This window comes from Colossoma macropomum, unplaced genomic scaffold (assembly GCF_904425465.1).
Source record: "Colossoma macropomum unplaced genomic scaffold, Colossoma_macropomum, whole genome shotgun sequence".
In the NCBI taxonomy this organism is placed as follows: domain Eukaryota; kingdom Metazoa; phylum Chordata; class Actinopteri; order Characiformes; family Serrasalmidae; genus Colossoma; species Colossoma macropomum.
The window spans coordinates 36862236-36880677 of record NW_023494790.1 but is presented as its reverse complement, the minus strand read 5'-3'; the positions used below and the strand labels follow the sequence as shown (position 1 = coordinate 36880677).

At 41.6% G+C, this 18442-nt stretch overlaps 1 protein-coding gene across 1 annotated transcript in view; it reads left to right on the top strand.

Annotated features, from left to right (window-relative positions):
• Positions 1 to 17859, top strand: part of LOC118809733 (transient receptor potential cation channel subfamily M member 4-like) — a 37210-nt gene extending 19351 nt beyond the window's left edge. The window contains 16 exon segments of the mRNA XM_036573271.1: positions 5 to 133; positions 2283 to 2412; positions 2519 to 2664; positions 4276 to 4388; positions 5304 to 5411; positions 5731 to 5777; positions 7058 to 7296; positions 7967 to 8082; positions 9427 to 9559; positions 10886 to 11060; positions 11391 to 11556; positions 11712 to 11893; positions 13927 to 14059; positions 15163 to 15235; positions 15481 to 15574; positions 17022 to 17859. Coding sequence (XP_036429164.1) covers positions 5 to 133; positions 2283 to 2412; positions 2519 to 2664; positions 4276 to 4388; positions 5304 to 5411; positions 5731 to 5777; positions 7058 to 7296; positions 7967 to 8082; positions 9427 to 9559; positions 10886 to 11060; positions 11391 to 11556; positions 11712 to 11893; positions 13927 to 14059; positions 15163 to 15235; positions 15481 to 15574; positions 17022 to 17047 — 2010 coding nt within the window. The 3' untranslated portion in view covers positions 17048 to 17859.
• The last annotated feature ends 583 nt before the right edge of the window (positions 17860 to 18442 follow it).

Here is an 18442-nt window from a genome sequence, read left to right as displayed (position 1 = left end):
TCAGAAACTGACGAAGATCTTGCATGAAGATTACGGCTATAGGAAGCGCAGGTGTCCTTACCCGTGGGCTTCTCTCTTGATCTGGGCTGTGCTGCAGAACCGTGGCGAGATGGCGGTGTACTTCTGGGAAATGGTAACTTAGCACAAGCGGATCAGGCGACTGGCTTTGTTTGTTACTCTTGTCTGTCTAAATCTCAGCAGTGACTGAGGGACATCAAATATGAGCTTTTAGACACGCTGCAGAATCTACAGGGGAATGTCTGTCATGACAACTCATGACAGTATATGACATCTGCTATGACATGTTTGATTGTCAGCATGAATGTAGCAGGATACAAGTGAAGTGTTGCAGAGTTTAAATCCAGAGTTATCATTTCACAACACTACTTAATAATAATGACTTTAATAACAGTAACTTTATCAAATCATAATAAAATGTCTCTCCTTCTATTTACAAACACAAACATAGTGTGGATTAGAACTTTATTCTGGCCTTTTGTTCGAATCCAAATACAGCTTGAGAGTGTTCTGGCTAAGCCCGACCCTCATCAAATTGACTTCAGCATTTGTGGCATTAATAGCCATAGTTAGACTGTGGATGAAATCTTAAATTATATAAAATAATGATATAGTAAATTAATCATCTGTCTAAAATGAAGTTTGAATCCTGCAGTTGTATTCATCAAGCAATGCTTTTAACCAACATGGGCCGTGTCTACCGTTGTGTAGCATCTCCTATTCTTTTAACAACAGTCTGTAAACGTCTGGGAAGTGAGGAGACCAATTGCTGGAGTTTTGGGAGAGGAATGTTGTCCCACTCTTGTCTGATGTAGGATTCTAGCTGATCAACCTGAGTCTTCTTTGCCGGATTTTTTGTTTCATGATGCACTAAATGTTTTCTGTTGGTGAAAGGTCTGGACTGCAGGTCTCGGACTCTTCTTCTGTGAAGCCATGCTGTTGTGATGGATACAGTATGTGGTTATCATTGTCTTGCTGAAATATGCAAGACCTTCCCTGAAAGAGACGCTGTCTAGATGGGAGCATATGTTGTTCTAAAACCTCTATATGCTGTTCAGCACTGATGGTGCATTTCCAGATGTGTAAACTGCCCACGCCATAGGCACTAATGCAGCCCCAGACCATCAGAGATGCAGACTTTTGAACTGTGCACTGATAACAAGCTGGACGGTCCCTCTCCTCTTGAGGCTGCAGGACACGGCGTCCCTGAATTTCAAATTCTGATTCATCTGACCACAGAACAGTTTTCCATTTTGCAATGTTTTTCTCAGATTGGTGAACCTCTGTCCATCCTTGCTTCTGAGAGACTCTCTAAAATGCTCTTTTTATACTCAGTCATAGTATAAAATAATATTATAGTCAGAGTTAGTTGCAAATTCTCCAGCTGTTTTTTATTAGTAACACTTACTTTTCCAGCCTTTTGTTGCCCCTGTCCCAACTTTTTTGAAATGCGTTGCTGCCATCAAGTTCTAAATGAGTTAATGTTTTTCATGAAATGGTGAAATGACTCACTTTCAGCATCTGATATGTGTTCAGTGTTCTGTTGTGAATAAAATATGGGTCTATCTTTAGCTCACTAAGTTTCTCTGATTCTGAAACTGTTCTGTGTGGGTGGGCAAGAGACACAGCCTTCTGATTGGTCAATGCATACGAATGCATACGAAAGCAATAAACAAGATTAGGACCGCCCAGTTTACAGAAAAATATGAGAGGAGAAAAACATCGCTGTTGTCGGAACAAAACCTCGTATCTCCAAAATGGTAACTTTATAGGAGAAGGAAAAAACACACTTTACTTTTAATGTAAGTCAATGGAACCAGAATTTTTCCCAAGTAATTTTGGGTCGTTTCTTTTGGTCCATTCATCATGAAATTTACACACAGTGTAAAGAGCAACAGGTATTTTTAAACTATGCCAAAAACTGAAAAACAACAAAAATGGAGATTTTGTTCTGACAGCAGCGATATGGTGAAATATATTAGTCATTTAGTGGTCACTGGAACATTAGTCAAAGGGTTACTTAGTACATGTTTACTGTTTGCCTGCAAGAACAAGAACCTAATTAGAAAGAAAACACAGTTTTAGGGTAACTGGGACTTTAGGAAGTTCCATTCAGAACCTGACTGAACCTGTCCTTTTGTTACTGCTTGTGATAACTGTGGTATTCAAAGGTTAAATCTCTATCTCCCTCTCCTTCTCTCTCTCTCTCTCTCTGTCTCTCTCTCTCTCTCTCTCTCTCTCTCTCTCTCTCTCCCTCCTGTCAGACGACAGAGTCGGTGCTGAGTGCTCTGAGTGCCTGTAAGCTGCTGAGAGAGCTCTGCAAGCTGGAGAGTGAGACTGAGACCAAGCTGTCCATGAAGGAACTGGCCCAGAGGTTTGAGAACCTGGCCCATGGTATGATGTATGTGTTTGTGCGTCTTTACGCTGGGAATTGAGCGTCGGTGTCTCACTGGACTCTTTAACTTTGTTTATTTCACACTTTTGATTCCGTCTCCCGTAGATGTGTTCAGTAAGTGCTACCAGAGCAGCGAGAGTCGATCCTTCGTGCTCCTGAAGAAGAAGTCGGCCGTGTGGAGAGGGACCACGTGTCTGAAGATGGCCATGGAGGCTGACGCTCGCCACTTCTTCAGCCACGACGGCGTGCAGGTCTGTCTGAACCGTATTATCTATAAGGCCTTGGATTCAACACAGCTACCACTGATTATGGAGAGACTGGACGTCTTACTTTCTAAATGACAGATTTTCATGCACACTACCTAACACTGCTATAAGAAGTAGGAAATTAACTACATTAGCTTGTCCTCCACTCTAAGGCTTCATTACGTCTTATCTGTTTACCATCAGTTACTTGCTGTATTAACTTTTTCACTGGCTGGTGACAAGATCCATTCAGAGTCGAGTTGTTGACCAGCAATACAGTACTAGATTACATCCAGAGTCATTCATTCATCATTTAAGTCACTTATCCTCCTGGGTCACAGGGGGAGCTGGAGCCTATCCCAGTGTTCATTGGATACAAACACCCAAAACAGGCAGCCAGTCCATCACAGCGATGTGACACACAGACAACCCAGGCCCTTCTTACTGTGAGGCAACAGTGTGCCCCCACATCCAGAGTCCACAAAAAATCCGACACAGGGCTGGCGAGTGGCACAGCTGTCCAACTTTTGGCTCCATTGGCTTCCCCAGATTGCTGTTAGTGCTCCTCCAAGCAGGCTGAGGGCTGAGATGTCCAATGATGATGTGTTATCAGAAGTTTGAAAGACAAATAACCAAAATCAGTGTAATTCTTTCTAAAAAAAAAAAATATATACACGCACGCACGCACGCACGCGTATATATATGGGCGGCATGGTGGCGCAGTGGGTATCGCTGTCGCCTCACAGCAAGAAGGGCCTGGGTTTGATTCCCAGTCGGGCCACCAGGGTCATTTCTGTGTGGAGTTTGCCTGTTCTCCCCGTGTCTGCGTGGGTTTCCTCCGGGTACTCCGGTTTCCTCCCACAGTCCAAAGACATGCAGTCAGGCTGATTGGACATGCTAAATTGCCCCTAGGTGTGAGTGTGTGTGACTGTGTATGTCTGTCTGTCTGCCCTGCGATGGACTGGCGACCTGTCCAGGGTGTATCCTGCCTTCTGCCCAATGACAGCTGGGATAGGCTCCAGCACCCCACCACGACCCAGAAGGATAAGCGGCTTAGATATTATATATTCAAAAAATGTAAAATACCAAACAATGAACATTGTAGGCTTTATTGTATATATTGTAATATGAAATATGAATAAATAATATAGTTAGTTTTTGTTTAAACCATTTAGATGATGAAACAAAGACATAAATGTATAAACATTAGTTTTAACTAAACTGCTTGTGAAGATCATAGTGTAGATTATCAAACAATCAGAAATCAAACATTAAACCTCGCGTTTCTCGCACACCTCTCCCTTTTTTTTTGCTACTCCAACTTCCCTAAAAACCTGCTAGACTACTATAGACTCTGACTGTGAACTCCAACTTTGGGGTAAAACCCATATAATACAACCCTGACTTTGTCAGAGTTAAGATGTTCTTTGTTTTGAGTATGATAAACTTAATCTAAACGTTAATAATAATGTAAACTTTAATATCACTCCTCTCACTCCAGGAAACTGCTGAGCTGTTTTACTCAGAGTTGGGAACTCCTCATAGCCTGTCTGGTGTTCGTGGTTTTGATGTTTGTGGTTTTTCTTGCTGAGGTAATAGTTCGTTTGTTTGTGTCAGACTCTGTTGTCTCAGATCTGGTGGGGTGAGATGGACAGAAGCACAGAGGCGTGGAAACTCGTCGTCGTCCTGTTCCTCCCTCCTCTCTGCTACACCAACCTCATCTCTTTCAGGTTCTCAAAGCCTCATCCTCCCACCTTTATAATATAGATCTGCATTCCTTAAGCATCTCTGCCAGAGTGAACTCATACACGTAAAGGGGAATTCCACCAATTTTTAAAAAATTCAGAATAATTATGTCCTTGTGAAGTAATTCAGAGTGGTTTGATGTCAAATGGTTAATTGTAGAGAAACTGACTAATTTCTTTACAGTGGTGGTGATAGGAACCAGGGGTCTCCATGACTACAACACAGATATAGACATTTTATTTACTATCCAAACCCACCAGTGAACCTACACAAGTCTTCTGAGGTATTATGTGGAATGTTGATGATGGAAAATAGTGGAAAATGTAAAATAATAAGTTTTCCTGTAGGGACTATTTTGCCTCACAACACCATGTCTGTACTCCTCCACTATGAACTGACTTAAAAATGCATTTTAGGCCAAAACCTTTTTAAAACTATCATAAAACAGTGTCTCAGTCATCAGGCAGTGAATTCATAACCATTTCATGTAGTAACTTTCTGTGAGGGAGCTTTTAGAGGTGGACGTCTGGTTCCTATCACCACCACTGTGAACAATTCTGACTCTAAGTTTCTCTAGAACAGGGCGTTTCACACCAAACCACTCTGAATGACTCTGTTCACATCTCTAACATTTAATCATGTAGAGTTCTTGAAAAATGAGTGGAGTTCCCCTTTATTTAATCAGTGCTGACATTTATTCATTCATTCATTGGATGAAGGAGAAATTGTGTCAGTTGTTTTTTTTTCTCGAAATACCCCTTTAATGACAGTATTTTGGGTTATTCTTTTAAAAGTTACAAGTACAGTTTAAATTCTACAGGAAGTTTCATTTTAAGCATTAGTCATCAGCTTGTCTCCTTTTTCCGAGCCATTAGATCACTGTTCTGTCTGTTCTGCAGAGAGGTGGAGGAGGCTGACGAGGGGAAGCCTGAGGAGGCCCCACAGGGGAAGGAAATGGACTGGCTCTACGCCGAAACGGTCTACTCTTTCTCTGACATCAAGCGCATGTAACTGCCCTCAGCTCTGTCCTGTATGTGAAAATATGTTAATGTATCAGGAATGTGTGGTTTATTTTGCATTGCCCACACAGCGCAGGGTTTACCCACTGGTTAAACAGGTTTGGCGTGCATTGATGTAGATCATAGTGGAATAGGTGTGGTGTGGGTTCACATAAAACCACAAACAATGCTACATTAATTTTGCTTTATAAAAATGGCTTCAAGTGTTCATAACTGCAGGTGACCAGGCATAAAGTATCTGTCCAGTGCAGCTCTATATAGGGTTAAAGCCCAACTCTGTCTCTGATTTCTCTCTGTGTTTTTCCAGTCAAGCAAAATCAGAGGAGTCAGGTGCCACAAGACCCACTACAAGAGGTATATTGAAAGAAGATTTAAATGTAATAAATATCTCATAATACATGATGGGACCATACAAATGCTATCTGACACGCTTAGCTGCAGTTAGTGATGATGTAGCTGCGCTTACCGCTGAACTTCAACACTATTATATGAAACAGAGCCAATTCTAAGTGGAAAATGAATAGAGAACTTCTTTCCTAACTACATTTACTGCCCAGTATGCATGTAGATTTGATTGTCCTTGGCTGATCAAGACACATACAGTACTGTGCAAATCACCCTCAAGAGTCAAGACCTGGTAGACCCCCATCAGATAAACGGCACTTAAAGCTTTCATCTCTGAGAGAGAGGAGAAAATCAAGCTGCTTCAGATCTGAAAACATCCACAGGTGTTTCTGTCCATCCTTCCACTGTGAGAAGACGACTCAGCGCTGTGGGTCTGAAAGGATGTGTAGCTGATCAAGAAGAACCTCACTGAGAAAAGGAGACGGACACATGATTGGCTGGCTGGCTCACTCACTCGCTCATTCCCCTCAGTGTCGCTGCTGGACTGAGAATAGTCCAGTAGGAGTGTCTAATAGAGTGGACAATGAGTGGACACGGTGTTTAAAAACTCCAGCAGCACTGCTGTGTCTGATCCACTCGCACCAGCGCAACACACACTAACACTCCACCACCACGTCAGTGTTACTGCAGTGCTGAGAATGATCCACCACCCAAATAGTACCTGCTCTGTGAGGGTCCATGGGGGTCCTGACCACTGAAGAACAGGGTAAAAGGGGGCTAACAAAGTATCAGAGAAACAGATGGACTACAGTCTGTAACTGTAGAACTACAAAGTGCACCTATATAGTAAGTGGAGCTGATAAAATGGACAATGAGTGTAGAAACAAGGTCATAATGTTATGCCTGATTGGTGTGTATCGTTGTTACAACATACTTCCTCGTAATAATGAGAGACTTTCTAGTAATTGTGAGATGTTTTTCATAATTACAGCATAACATCCTGCAATAACAACATGCGGTGTAATTTTTATCCTGTTTGGCAGCAAAATGCGACCGTACTGATCTCTAAAAAGCAAAGTAAAAATGAATAACTTTAAACGTCCATCCTCTTTTTTGTCTTTTAATATTTATTGATGACTCTGTTATCGTCTCTCGTCCTGTATCATTCACTGGTGGAGTCCTCATTGATTTAAGAGCTCATGTTTAGTTCCTGCTGGTTTGTTATTGTTGTGATTTTGGTTTATTTGTGTTTATTATATGTTTCCTTCTCTCTCTCTCTCTCACCTCAGGCCATCCTGTCAGGCTGCCCCCCTCAAAGCGGCCCTTCCTGCTGTCCCGTTGGAGGCAGTTCTGGTACGCTCCGGTCACCGCGTTTCTGGGCAACGTGCTGATGTACTTCCTCTTCCTGCTCCTGTTTGCCTACGTGCTATTGGTGGACTTCAAGCCGCCGCCCCCCAAAGGCCCAGCTCCACTGGAACTGCTGCTGTATTTCTGGGTGTTTACCATCGTGTGCGAGGAGATTCGAGGGGTGAGCACTCACACGTGAGCCTGATATCGTTTCAGAGACACACGAGTTGCTGAGTCAGAGTATTTTCCTTTAACGCGTGTGGAGCAGGACATGAGTAAACCAAAGGAACCATTTCCTGTTTGAAAAAGTAAACAGTTACACACAGACTCATTCAAGAAAGGCCAGGAAGTGCTAGTATCAGTCTACTGTGACCACACAACTGATGTGACCTTCAGCCTAAAGGAAACTACATAAGCCAGTCAATTTTAAGGTTACTGAGTTGTTAAATCGTCTCAAATCTATTCGGCTGTGTATCTGTATGACATATGGGTTCTTCTGTTGATGCAAGCTTGCCATCATAAACCATAGCAGAACCCTTTTTGGCGCTATATAGAACCATTTTCAAACCACAGTCCATTCTCCATCAATCAGAAGAACCATTTTAACATGCAAAGAACCCTTTAAAACAATTAAATCGTTGTTTATACGACTCCTGGTTCCAAAAACAACCATTGCCTTTACTTAAGAACCCTTAAAGAACCAGTGTGAACGTAAGTTAGATCACTTTTCACTGAATTATTCCTTTAATGAGTATTTAAAGCACAGAAATATGTCATTAAACGTGTACATGTGTCTGAATGCATGTATGAGGAAGGAGGGAAAACTGACCGTCTCCTTCTCTCCTTCTCAGACGTTCTTTGTGGGCAGCATGACTCTCCGTCAGAGGATACGGCAGTACGCTCAGGACGTCTGGCACAAGTGTGACCTCATCGCCATTAGCCTCTTCCTCATTGGCTTGTGCTGCAGGTAATGCTGTCTTACTGGATGGTCATCTCTTTTCACCTCCTAGACAGATGCTCATCCCACGTCATATTCACATTTCCAGACATGTTGGCCAGATACGCATTTAAGGCAAAACAGTTTTAAATTATGATTTTGATCCCTCAACGAATTTGTCAGGTTTTTGGATTAATTGCATCCATAACATCTCGTCACTCAAACCGCAATAGTAAAAACGTCAACAGAGATGCATTGGAGTCAGCATCTGGAGTCGGTTCGCGCTCACTCGTCTTGATTTTAATGAAGATGTAGCTCCACCACATTCGTGTCCTGTCATATATCACTGATAAGCTTGTTTCCCGTAGAATCCAGTGTCTGAATGCCAAAGGCTGCATTTACATTATCAGGCTGAAACTGGATGGATGGATGAATGGATGGATAGACAGATGGATATATGGATTTATAGATGGATGGATGGATGGATATATACATAGATCGATAGATGGATACATACATAGATGGATGGAACGATGGATGGATAGATAGACGGATGGATATATGGATTTATAGATGGAAGGATGGATGGATATATACATAGATCGATAGATGGATACATACATAGATGGATGGAACGATGGATGGATAGATAGACGGATGGATATATGGATTTATAGATGGATGGATGGATATATAGATTTATAGATGGAAGGACGGATGGATATATACATAGATCGATAGATGGATACATACATAGATGGATAGATGGATACATAGATGGATGGAACGATGGATGGATAGATCGATAGATGGATACATAGATACATAGATAGATGGATACATACATAGATGGATGGATAGATAGATAGATGGATACACAGATGGACGGAAGGATGGATGGAATGATGGATGGATGGATGGATATATACATGGATAGATAGATAGATAGATAGATAGATAGATAGATAGATAGATAGATAGATAACCTTTCATGACTCAGTTTGACTTAAAGAAAAACAGAAGAAATCATGATTTTTAGATCTTCAGATACTGCATAAAACGCTTAAGCTGTTATGATATAGACACTATTAGATTTTGCATATTAATAAGGCTGTTTTCTAATTTTCAAATCCAAGACAAAACGTCGTGTTTTGGACATGAAAGTGAAAGAATCTCATTTTTTAGATCTTTCTTTTTTGTTTTTTTCTCTTGTGCCCTGGAGCCTCAGAACCTGTGTGCCGTGCTTTGGTTGCCTGTATATTACAGAATCTTAGATTCATTTCTGTGGCGAACCCGACGCCTGCACTGCTTATAGAAAACGTAACATTTGCTACTAGATCTCATGTGCGCTGTTTCTGCTGTTTTCTGTCTCAGGATGTTCAGAGACACTTTCTGGTTTGGCCGTGCTGCCCTGTGTCTCGACTACATGGTCTTCACCCTCAGACTCATCCACATCTTCGCCATCCACAAGCAGCTGGGGCCCAAAATCATCATTGTGGGCAAAATGGTGAGTGTGAAGGCCAGTCTTAAAGAAACTTAAAGAAGGCTGTCAGAGTTTTTGTCCAGCAGGTGGAGTTGTTGCTCTGACTCACTGTCAAGCCTGGTTCTGGTGTTCATAGTATTGATTACGTCATTAACGTCTCCATGTTGGTAGGTGAGCTGTAACTCTGACTGTGCTCTGATGGAGCTCGACTCATCACCGTTACTGCAGATACAGCCTTGCAGGTGGATAAAAACCAACGAAACAGAACAGAGTGACCACGAAAAACATGAGAAGATATGTGGATGTTTTAGACGCGTCTCCAGAAAGCACTACGAAGAGGAGATTAGCTAGATTGGTGGACTGGATCTGTATAGGCTGCATTTCTCTAGAGTTCCGAACATTCCAGTGTGTGATATTTTATAAAAACTAATAAAAGTGGCAACAAAACGCTTTATTATTTAAGAGCCAAAGCTCTTATATAATAAACTTATACATAGCCATATGTTAAGCTCAAGTCAGCTTGTCATTTGCCAGCTTGTCATTTAAATTTTTCATTCAACCCAAAACGGTGCGGCAGTTACACTTCGTAGCATGAATTTCGAAAGTTAGTGAATACAAAGCCAACATCAGTCAGCTTACCTTAATAAATGCAATCAATTTACATCAATAAATGCATCAATGTACATGAATAAACACATTCATTTACCAAAACAAATAAATCAATTCACCTCGCACTTCTGTGCTTCACCTACTACACTGATCAGTGCACTTCTAACTGTATATGTGTTAATTTTACTCTTTGGTGTGCTAGTATGCGGTTTGGGACCCGAAGATAAAGCAGCGGGAAATCTCAGCCGTTTAGATTTTAGCATTCATTTGTCATCACTACAGCAACAAATCAAATGAAATCAAGTCAATGCACTCAAATACTGGTTAATGTGCTTCAAACCTTTAAAAGTGTTTAAAAACGTGTTTTACTGCCTTTTCTAGATCTGTTATGGCTTTGTTATCTCATTGCAAACAGCCACAGCACTGCTGATTGAACTTAAAGTTGCCTACTAAAATGGTAGCAGTGAGATCATCGGAATACTATCAATAATGGCATTTCTAGCAGCAGCAAACTGTGGCTAAAGAAATGCATTAATGAGCTTTTTTGGGGTGTCGGCCTCTGCATTTGGTTTCCATTATCAGCTGAACGGATAAAAGGTAGCATCCTGTTTGGGCTAACGATGGACTGAGCATACAGAGCACAAGTTAGAAAATTCCGGATGTTTTCAGTGGGTTATAATTTTACGAGTATGATATGAAATGTCAGGACACATTTGCCTCATCGGTTCTCTTGCTTTCCAGATGAAGGATGTGTTCTTCTTCCTGTTCTTCCTGACTGTGTGGCTGATGGCGTACGGAGTAGCCAATCAGGGCCTGATCTACTCCTTCGACCCGAGTGCTGACAGGATTCTGCGTCGGGTGTTCTACAGGCCGTATCTGCATATATTTGGACAGATCCCTGTGGAGGAAATGGACTGTATGTTCTCACTCATCACTTTTATGTTTTGGTGATTCTGAACACTCAGTTACAATTATATTAATCATTACAGTGTAATAATTACATTAAACTGCATTAGGCTGTAATTATTAATTACAGCAATCAAGAATACAGGCCAGTCTTTAAAGAGTCACCATTGATTCACCATTGCATAATCACAGTATTAGTATTTTATCCATATTGTGTAGCCCTGCGGTAACAGGATCAATGTGAACCATCTGTTTCTCTTTGGTTTGTTCTCTTGTGTGTGTGTGTGTGTGTGTGTGTGTGTGTGTGTGTGTGTGTGTGTGTGTGTGTCTGTCTGTTTAGCGGGCTTTGAGTGGGGCGTAACCTGCACAACAAATGCAACGGAAATTGATGAAGGTATGGAACCCTGCAGGGACACCCATCATAACTGGCTAGTGGTCATCTTACTAGTTGTCTACCTTCTGGTCACCAATATCCTACTCATCAACCTTCTCATCGCCATGTTCAGGTAGACACCTACCCATCAGTCAGTTGTCCATCATCACAGGCCAAATGCTTTTGCCAGCACACTAACGCCTCAGCACTTTCCATTCTTTCTGCTTGATTTTTCTCTCCTCCTCCCCTCCTGGCTCTCTCCTCTCTGATTTTCATCCCTCTGTCCAGCTACACCTTCACTAAGGTCCAGGAGCGGAGCGATAAATACTGGAAGTTCCAGCGCTTTAACGTGATTGCGGAGTACCACTCTCGCCCGTGCCTCGCACCACCCTTCATCATCATCTCCCACTTTCACCTCTTCGTCAAAAGAAACATTCGCAAGGTGCCCTCGGAGAAGATCCACCAGTTTGGTAAGCTGTTTTTGTATTTGGTGTCGTTGGTCATCTGTCTTTATCAGTAAGCACTAAAACCTCAGGGAAGCTGACCATGATTTGGATCTGAGCAGGTTAATCTTAGGTTAAACTTAGGTTACTTTTAAAACCTTAACAGATTTCTAAAACGGAGAGCATCACAACTTCACTTAACGTCAGTTTGTCACAGAATTTCCTGTCTTGTTGTCGTGAGGCGCTCAGACTGAGCTGAAACTGTGAAGAGAGTGTTTTGACTTCTGGATCAACACTATAAACATGATATCGGCTCTTATCTGCCTGTGTTTTACACATAGCTCCTCTGTCTCTGCTGTTCATGCATGTCTCTTCGCCTGTTTCTCCGCTCTTCTAGCTCTCTGATTGGCTGTTTGAGTCACTCATTGAGTAAATCTCTGACCGTCTCACACTGCAGGACACGTGAATGTTTTGAGTCGTAAATATCAAACATGTTTGATAATATCGGAGGGTCTCTGATCACTTCAGAGTTCGACCGGAGGGCTAAAGATTCACTCGTTTCTCCTCTCACACTACAAATCATCTGCGCCACCAGTCGCTTCCGATCAAGCTCCCGTCCTGGAAGATCGCTTCAGATGGTGAAAATTTGTCAGAAGGGGCAAAACGGGTTTAAAATCGGGCAAAAAATCGTGTAGTGTGGGCCCAGCTTTACTCTTGTAGGCACACATGTACATGTACAAAGTGTGTGCTGTCATTAACTGTCCAGTACTCAATGAATGGCTGATGTATTTCACCAATTTGGAGGTGGTCTTGGCTGGTTCTTACATAAGTGGTATCTTCACCAGGCTGATGTTACTTGTTCCACCCACAGAGTAGGTGAACTACACTCTCCTCCGGTATCTCTGTTAAAGAAACTTGTTGCGAGAAAGCTAACTACCAAGCGAAAGCTAACCTAGCAGATATAACTGCTATAAGCTTACACCCCACCAATTAGCATTGCTCATGCTTAACTCATCACACACTCACCGCAAACCATGTCAGGTGGTTAAGTAATTTCTATTATAAAGTGGATAGTTCCAGTCCTAAAATCTGATTGGCTGAGCTGCATCAAAAGCTGTTGTAAAATCCACGGTATACGCACACCTGTGTCCACCTAACAGCGACTGAACTCTGTATCACTGCACCACAGCCTGAAAAACCCTTGTGCTGTTAATGGAATAATCTTTGACTTTCATGCTGCTCACATGGAGCACCGAGTCTGCTGATGAAGTAAGAACCTGTTTTTTGTTTAAACTGTGGGGCTGTCAACTTATGTTCTTAACGAGAACTAGGCTGGTCAGCTAGCTAACAGGCTAAAAGAGCCAACGGCCTAAACAGCTCCTTCATTAATATCACAGGCTTGAATTAAAGCACGTACTGTATGATTAACTGTGAAACAAAAGTCGAATAAAAGTCTAAAAATGTCACTTTAATGTTTTACACACTTCAGACGTTTGTGTTTCAGTCAGAAGTCGCATCAAACCCAGGCTGAATCCCAAACAGCTCTGTACTCCCTAAATAGTGTTCTAGCTATGACAGTTTAGAAATTGTAGTGCATCATTTTTAGCTGTATTTTGCTCTGTTGGGCTGCAGGATCCAGTATTTAAACTCCTACGTAGTGCACTATGTAGGGAGCAGGGAGCTGTGTAAGACTCAGCCCCAGTGTGAGAAGAGGGGCGTCGCTGAATTGGTGCTAAATAAGACTTGCTGTGGTAATTTGGTGATCAGAAAGTACTTAAACAACCCTCCCATGACATAATCGCAGTAACGCACGGCCTCTCATGGCTTATTGCTTTAATAGCCTTGGTTTTGTGGTTTCTGATGCTGTATGAGATACTATTATCTATAAACAAAGACAGAAAAAAATGTAAAGATATTTGTGGCCTGTATTTTGTCCGGTCTTTAATCAGTAATATGACGTACAAGAAGTGGCAAATACTCTGAACCAGCACAGTCTCCTCTGCTTGCTGACAGTGTTTAGCACATGGATGTAACTTAGCTTGTACATTTTGTTCTTCCAGCTGTAGAGCTACAGGAAAAAGCCACCAACAGGCTGATGACCTGGGAGAGCATTCAGAAAGAGAACTTCCTGTCTGCCGAGGGCAAAAAGCAAAGAGGGAGTGAAGCTGAGAGGCTGAAGCGAATGTCCGCCAAGTGAGTGCTCCACCCATTCTACACTACATGTAACACACCGCATACCTCTTCACATAGAACAGCGGTTCGGCACCAGGCCGCTCTTTAACTGCCCTGTTGTGGCTCCACAGCAGAATCAGATTTGTAGGTAAAAATAAAATAATCCTCCTTTACAGTAAAATAAAGCTCTGCTGGTCGTTCAACACAGTTTAACAATAAATGGTCTTAAACTCTGGAGTTAATGTAGAACTGCTAATTCACCCTTTAACCCTGAAGATCAGTGCAGACTGCTGGTCACCATAGCAACACAGACAACAATCTCGCCTAGCTAGTAGCTAACGAAACGGCAAAGAGAGAGATTTAAGACCAACATCGATAATTTGGAGACGAATGGACTTATTTGTGTTTATAATCACTCCAGCTGGTTTCCTGATATGTTTAATCTGCAGTGAGAAACTGAAACACTAAAAAGTCACAAGGCGGAAGTCGCTTCTTGTTCAGCAGCTTCTCATTCGAATTTTCCCGTTCCACCTTAAATGGTGCAGCAGTTACATTCTGGCACCTCAGGCACGCGGAAATTCGAACAAGAAGCTGGCGAATGAGAAGCGATTTCAGCCTCATAAAAAGTCAAACATAAAGAGACATTTTACAATAAACTATTCCACTTTTGGAAAAGTTTCCTGCTGGAGATTTGAGAAAAGCGGCTATAGCTGAGCTAAAGCTTAAAGCAGAGCAGAGTAAGTCTGTGTTTTCATTTATATTTTTATCCTACACTAGTACATCAGCACACACTGAGACATATTTACAGCCAAGATGGTAAAATGGACATTACATGTTGTGGCTCCCAAGGTGGTTTGATTTTTTTTGAAAGGACAAAATGGCTCTTCTTAACATTTGGGTTGCGACCCCTGACTAAGAAACACGTTTCAGTAACAGAAACAATACCTGAGTTCAGGATGAACATTTTCAGGATCAGGCAAGGTGAGGGCTCCAGACTAAGCAGTTACAGTTATATATAGTTATGTGGTTATATACTATAAAACATTACTAGAGCAAAGAAAATACTGAATATCCTTTCTACATTGTACAGTTTGTATAGTTTTTTCCTTCATGTGTTTTAACAGAGTGGACGGTGTCCTCAAACAGACTGCTGAGATAAAGGATGTTGATCGTAGATTACGAGCGCTTGAGACGGAGGTATGTCTTCTGATTAGAGAAAACTACCACATGATTTGCACAGTGGAGAATTGTTAGATTAAGGCAGCTGTACTTGTGGTATAATCCTGAAGATTCACTCATTTAACACTAATTGCCTTTAAACCATTGAAGCTCTTGGATGAGAGGCAGAAAATCTTCAAGATTATACCAGACGCCTTGACTTACTACAACTACACAATTCCCTCACTCATCCCCTCCCTCTCTCTCTTCTCTCTCTCTCTCAGATGGAGTTCTGTTCTGCTACTCTCCTGTGGATGGCTGAAGCTCTCTCTCAGAGCGGTGTGCTGAAGGCCTCCAAGCCTCCTCCCACACGCAAAGGCAATTTCACATTCTCCATTGCACACATACATACATACATCATCTAAACCACTTATCCTTCTGGGTCGCAGTGGGGTGCTGGAGCCTATCCCAGCTGTCATTGGGCGGAAGGCAGGATACACCCTGGACAGGTCGCCAGTCCATCGCAGGGCAGACGGACAGACATACACATTCACACCTAGGGGCAATTTAGCATGTCCAATCAGCCTGACTGCATGTTTTTGGACTGTGAAGGGAAACCAGAGTACCCGGAGGAAACCCACGCAGACACGGGTAGAACATGCAAACTCCACACAGAAATGACCCTGGTCACCCGGCCGGGAATCGAACCCAGGCCATTCTTGCTGTGAGGCGACAGCGCTACCCACTGCGCCACCGTGCCGCCCAATTCTCCGTGGCAGTTATTCTTAAATGGTCTCGCATGGCTGGAAATAATTGTCCGCTGGTGTTGCAAAGACAGCAACCGAGTAAACAGACTTTCCTATAAGGTCTTTGACAAATATGAAGGATTTTTTCGTCACCAGTTTTCCAGTCAAGCCTCGTCACACACATTTCGCGAGGTGACAAGATGGGATGTGTGACATTTGTGCTTTAGAGCCTTACTGTTCTTTAGTTACTATTTTTAAGGTTTATATTATTATTACCAAACTGATCCGTTATGTAATTATGACAGGAACTGATGTGTTGGCCTAGAAACAGGCCTTTGCAGGTTAAGGGGCTTCCATTAGCCTGTGCTGAACGGGGAAATATGTATTTATAGTATATATACACACACACACACACTTCCTCTCCCTCTCCCTCTCTCTCTCCCTCTCTCTGTCTGTGTGTGTGTGTGTGTGTGTGTGTGTGTGTGTGTGTGTGTGTATTTATTTATTTATATATTTATTTATTTTCATTTTCTATATTTTACATTATGAAGGAACTCCTAAACAAAGTAAACAAAAAATGTTAAACAAACCAAAATATTTTATACTTTAGATTCTTTAAGACAGCCACTATTTGTTTTGATGACAGCTTTGCACACTCTTTTCCAAACTTTTGACTGGGGTGTGTGTGTGTGTGTATATATATATATATATATATATATATATATATATATATATATATATATATATATAGCTACTGTCAGAACAGTAAATTTCAATTTTTGACATTTTTTTCAGTTTCTGACGTAACTTAAAAATGTAAAGGGAAACAGCATTATGTGTAAATTTAATGATGAATTGACACAAAGAAATGACCCAGAATTACTTAGAAAAAAGTCTGGTTTTATTGACTTACATTAAAGAAAAAGGTTTTTTTCCTTCTCCTGTAAAGTGACAGTGTTTTGTTCCGACAGCAGCTATAATATATATATATATATATATATATATATATATATAATGTACGGTATTTCTGAGTGAGAAATGCCCTGACGTTATTTTTTCTATTTGTTCTCTCTTTGCAGTCAGCCCCTCCTCCCTGGAGAGCTGAGAAGGGAGTCCCCTGCCGTCTCTCCTTCACTCCCTCTCTGGCACAGAGGTGTGAGAGAGAAACTGACTGATGTCTTTCGTCGGCGTCTGTTTTACGAGTTTGTGGAGAAGCAGGCGAGCATTGTTCTCGTTTTCCATTTTTAAGCTGCCATTGTCCTTCATGTTCTTGGGAACTGCGAGTTCCACAGGAGAACAGAAGATGGGAGCACAGGGGAACAGGGCAGAACTCAGGACTACATTTTTACACCATGAATGCTGTCATGCACCAAGAATACATCTGTGTGGACTGAGGAGTGCGATGCTCCACACACCCAAAGAAACACCCTTCATTGTTTTGCGTTGTTTAGTTGTGTGATTTTGCAGTATTTTTGTGAAAATTTGTAATTTATTTTTTACACTGAAGATTTCTCTAAAGCGAAATTATATCTGTCCAGTTTTTAATAGATTTGCTGCTTCATTTGCGTTGAATGATGTGGCAAAACCATGAGAACCGTATCTGTGCGAGTAAAGGCAGGCTATAGGCCACATGTATAAATCTGCAAGGAATTAATTAGTGTGATGAGTTTTTAGAGGGTATATTTACCTTCAAAGTACCACTGTATAGATATTATATTTGCACTATTACGACAATATTGGTCTTTATGATTGAGCGCCACCCCCACTAAGGTTGAACCCCACCAAAATAAGGACATATTGAAACTCAAATGCTGTTATTAAGGAATAACTGAGAACTGCAAGTTGGCTTACAAACTTGATTCGTTATGATTGTAAAAAACTACTTCACGATCTTAAAGAAGCGACAGCTTTGTGAAAAATCACATTAATATAATTTCTATAGCCACCTCAAAGGCTGTTTTGAGCTGTGACACACCTTTATCCATTATATCAGTGGAGAACCACAGGGCCCTCAGAAATAGCTTAGTGCTGAAATACTACTAGAATCCCATAGGGGCGCTAGCAGAAATTAGCATCGTTATAGAGTTGTTTTTCTCATTTTTGACGAAGTTTTGACCCAGATTGAAAGCCTGGCTCTGATAGTGACTATTCCCCCCTGATTTTTGTAGATAACAGTTTGTCATACAGTGGCAGAGACCACATAAGCAAGTCTGTGATTCAGACATTGGGTGTTAGCTTTGATTATGTGTTAGCTAGATTAGCCATGTAGCTCCAGTGCAAAACTAAAGAAGCAAACTTCAGACACCAAACCTGGTTGTGACAACGTGAGTTTACACAATCTATCGATTCAAACTGTTACTTTGTGTTCAAGAGCTGTTATTTGCTGTTTACCATGAAACTAGAAATAAGAGGAGTTTATGCTCTTCCGGTGAATCAGACAGCAGGGCAAGGTGGATTTTATAGAGTGCGTTTACAATCACTGAATACTCCGATCATAATC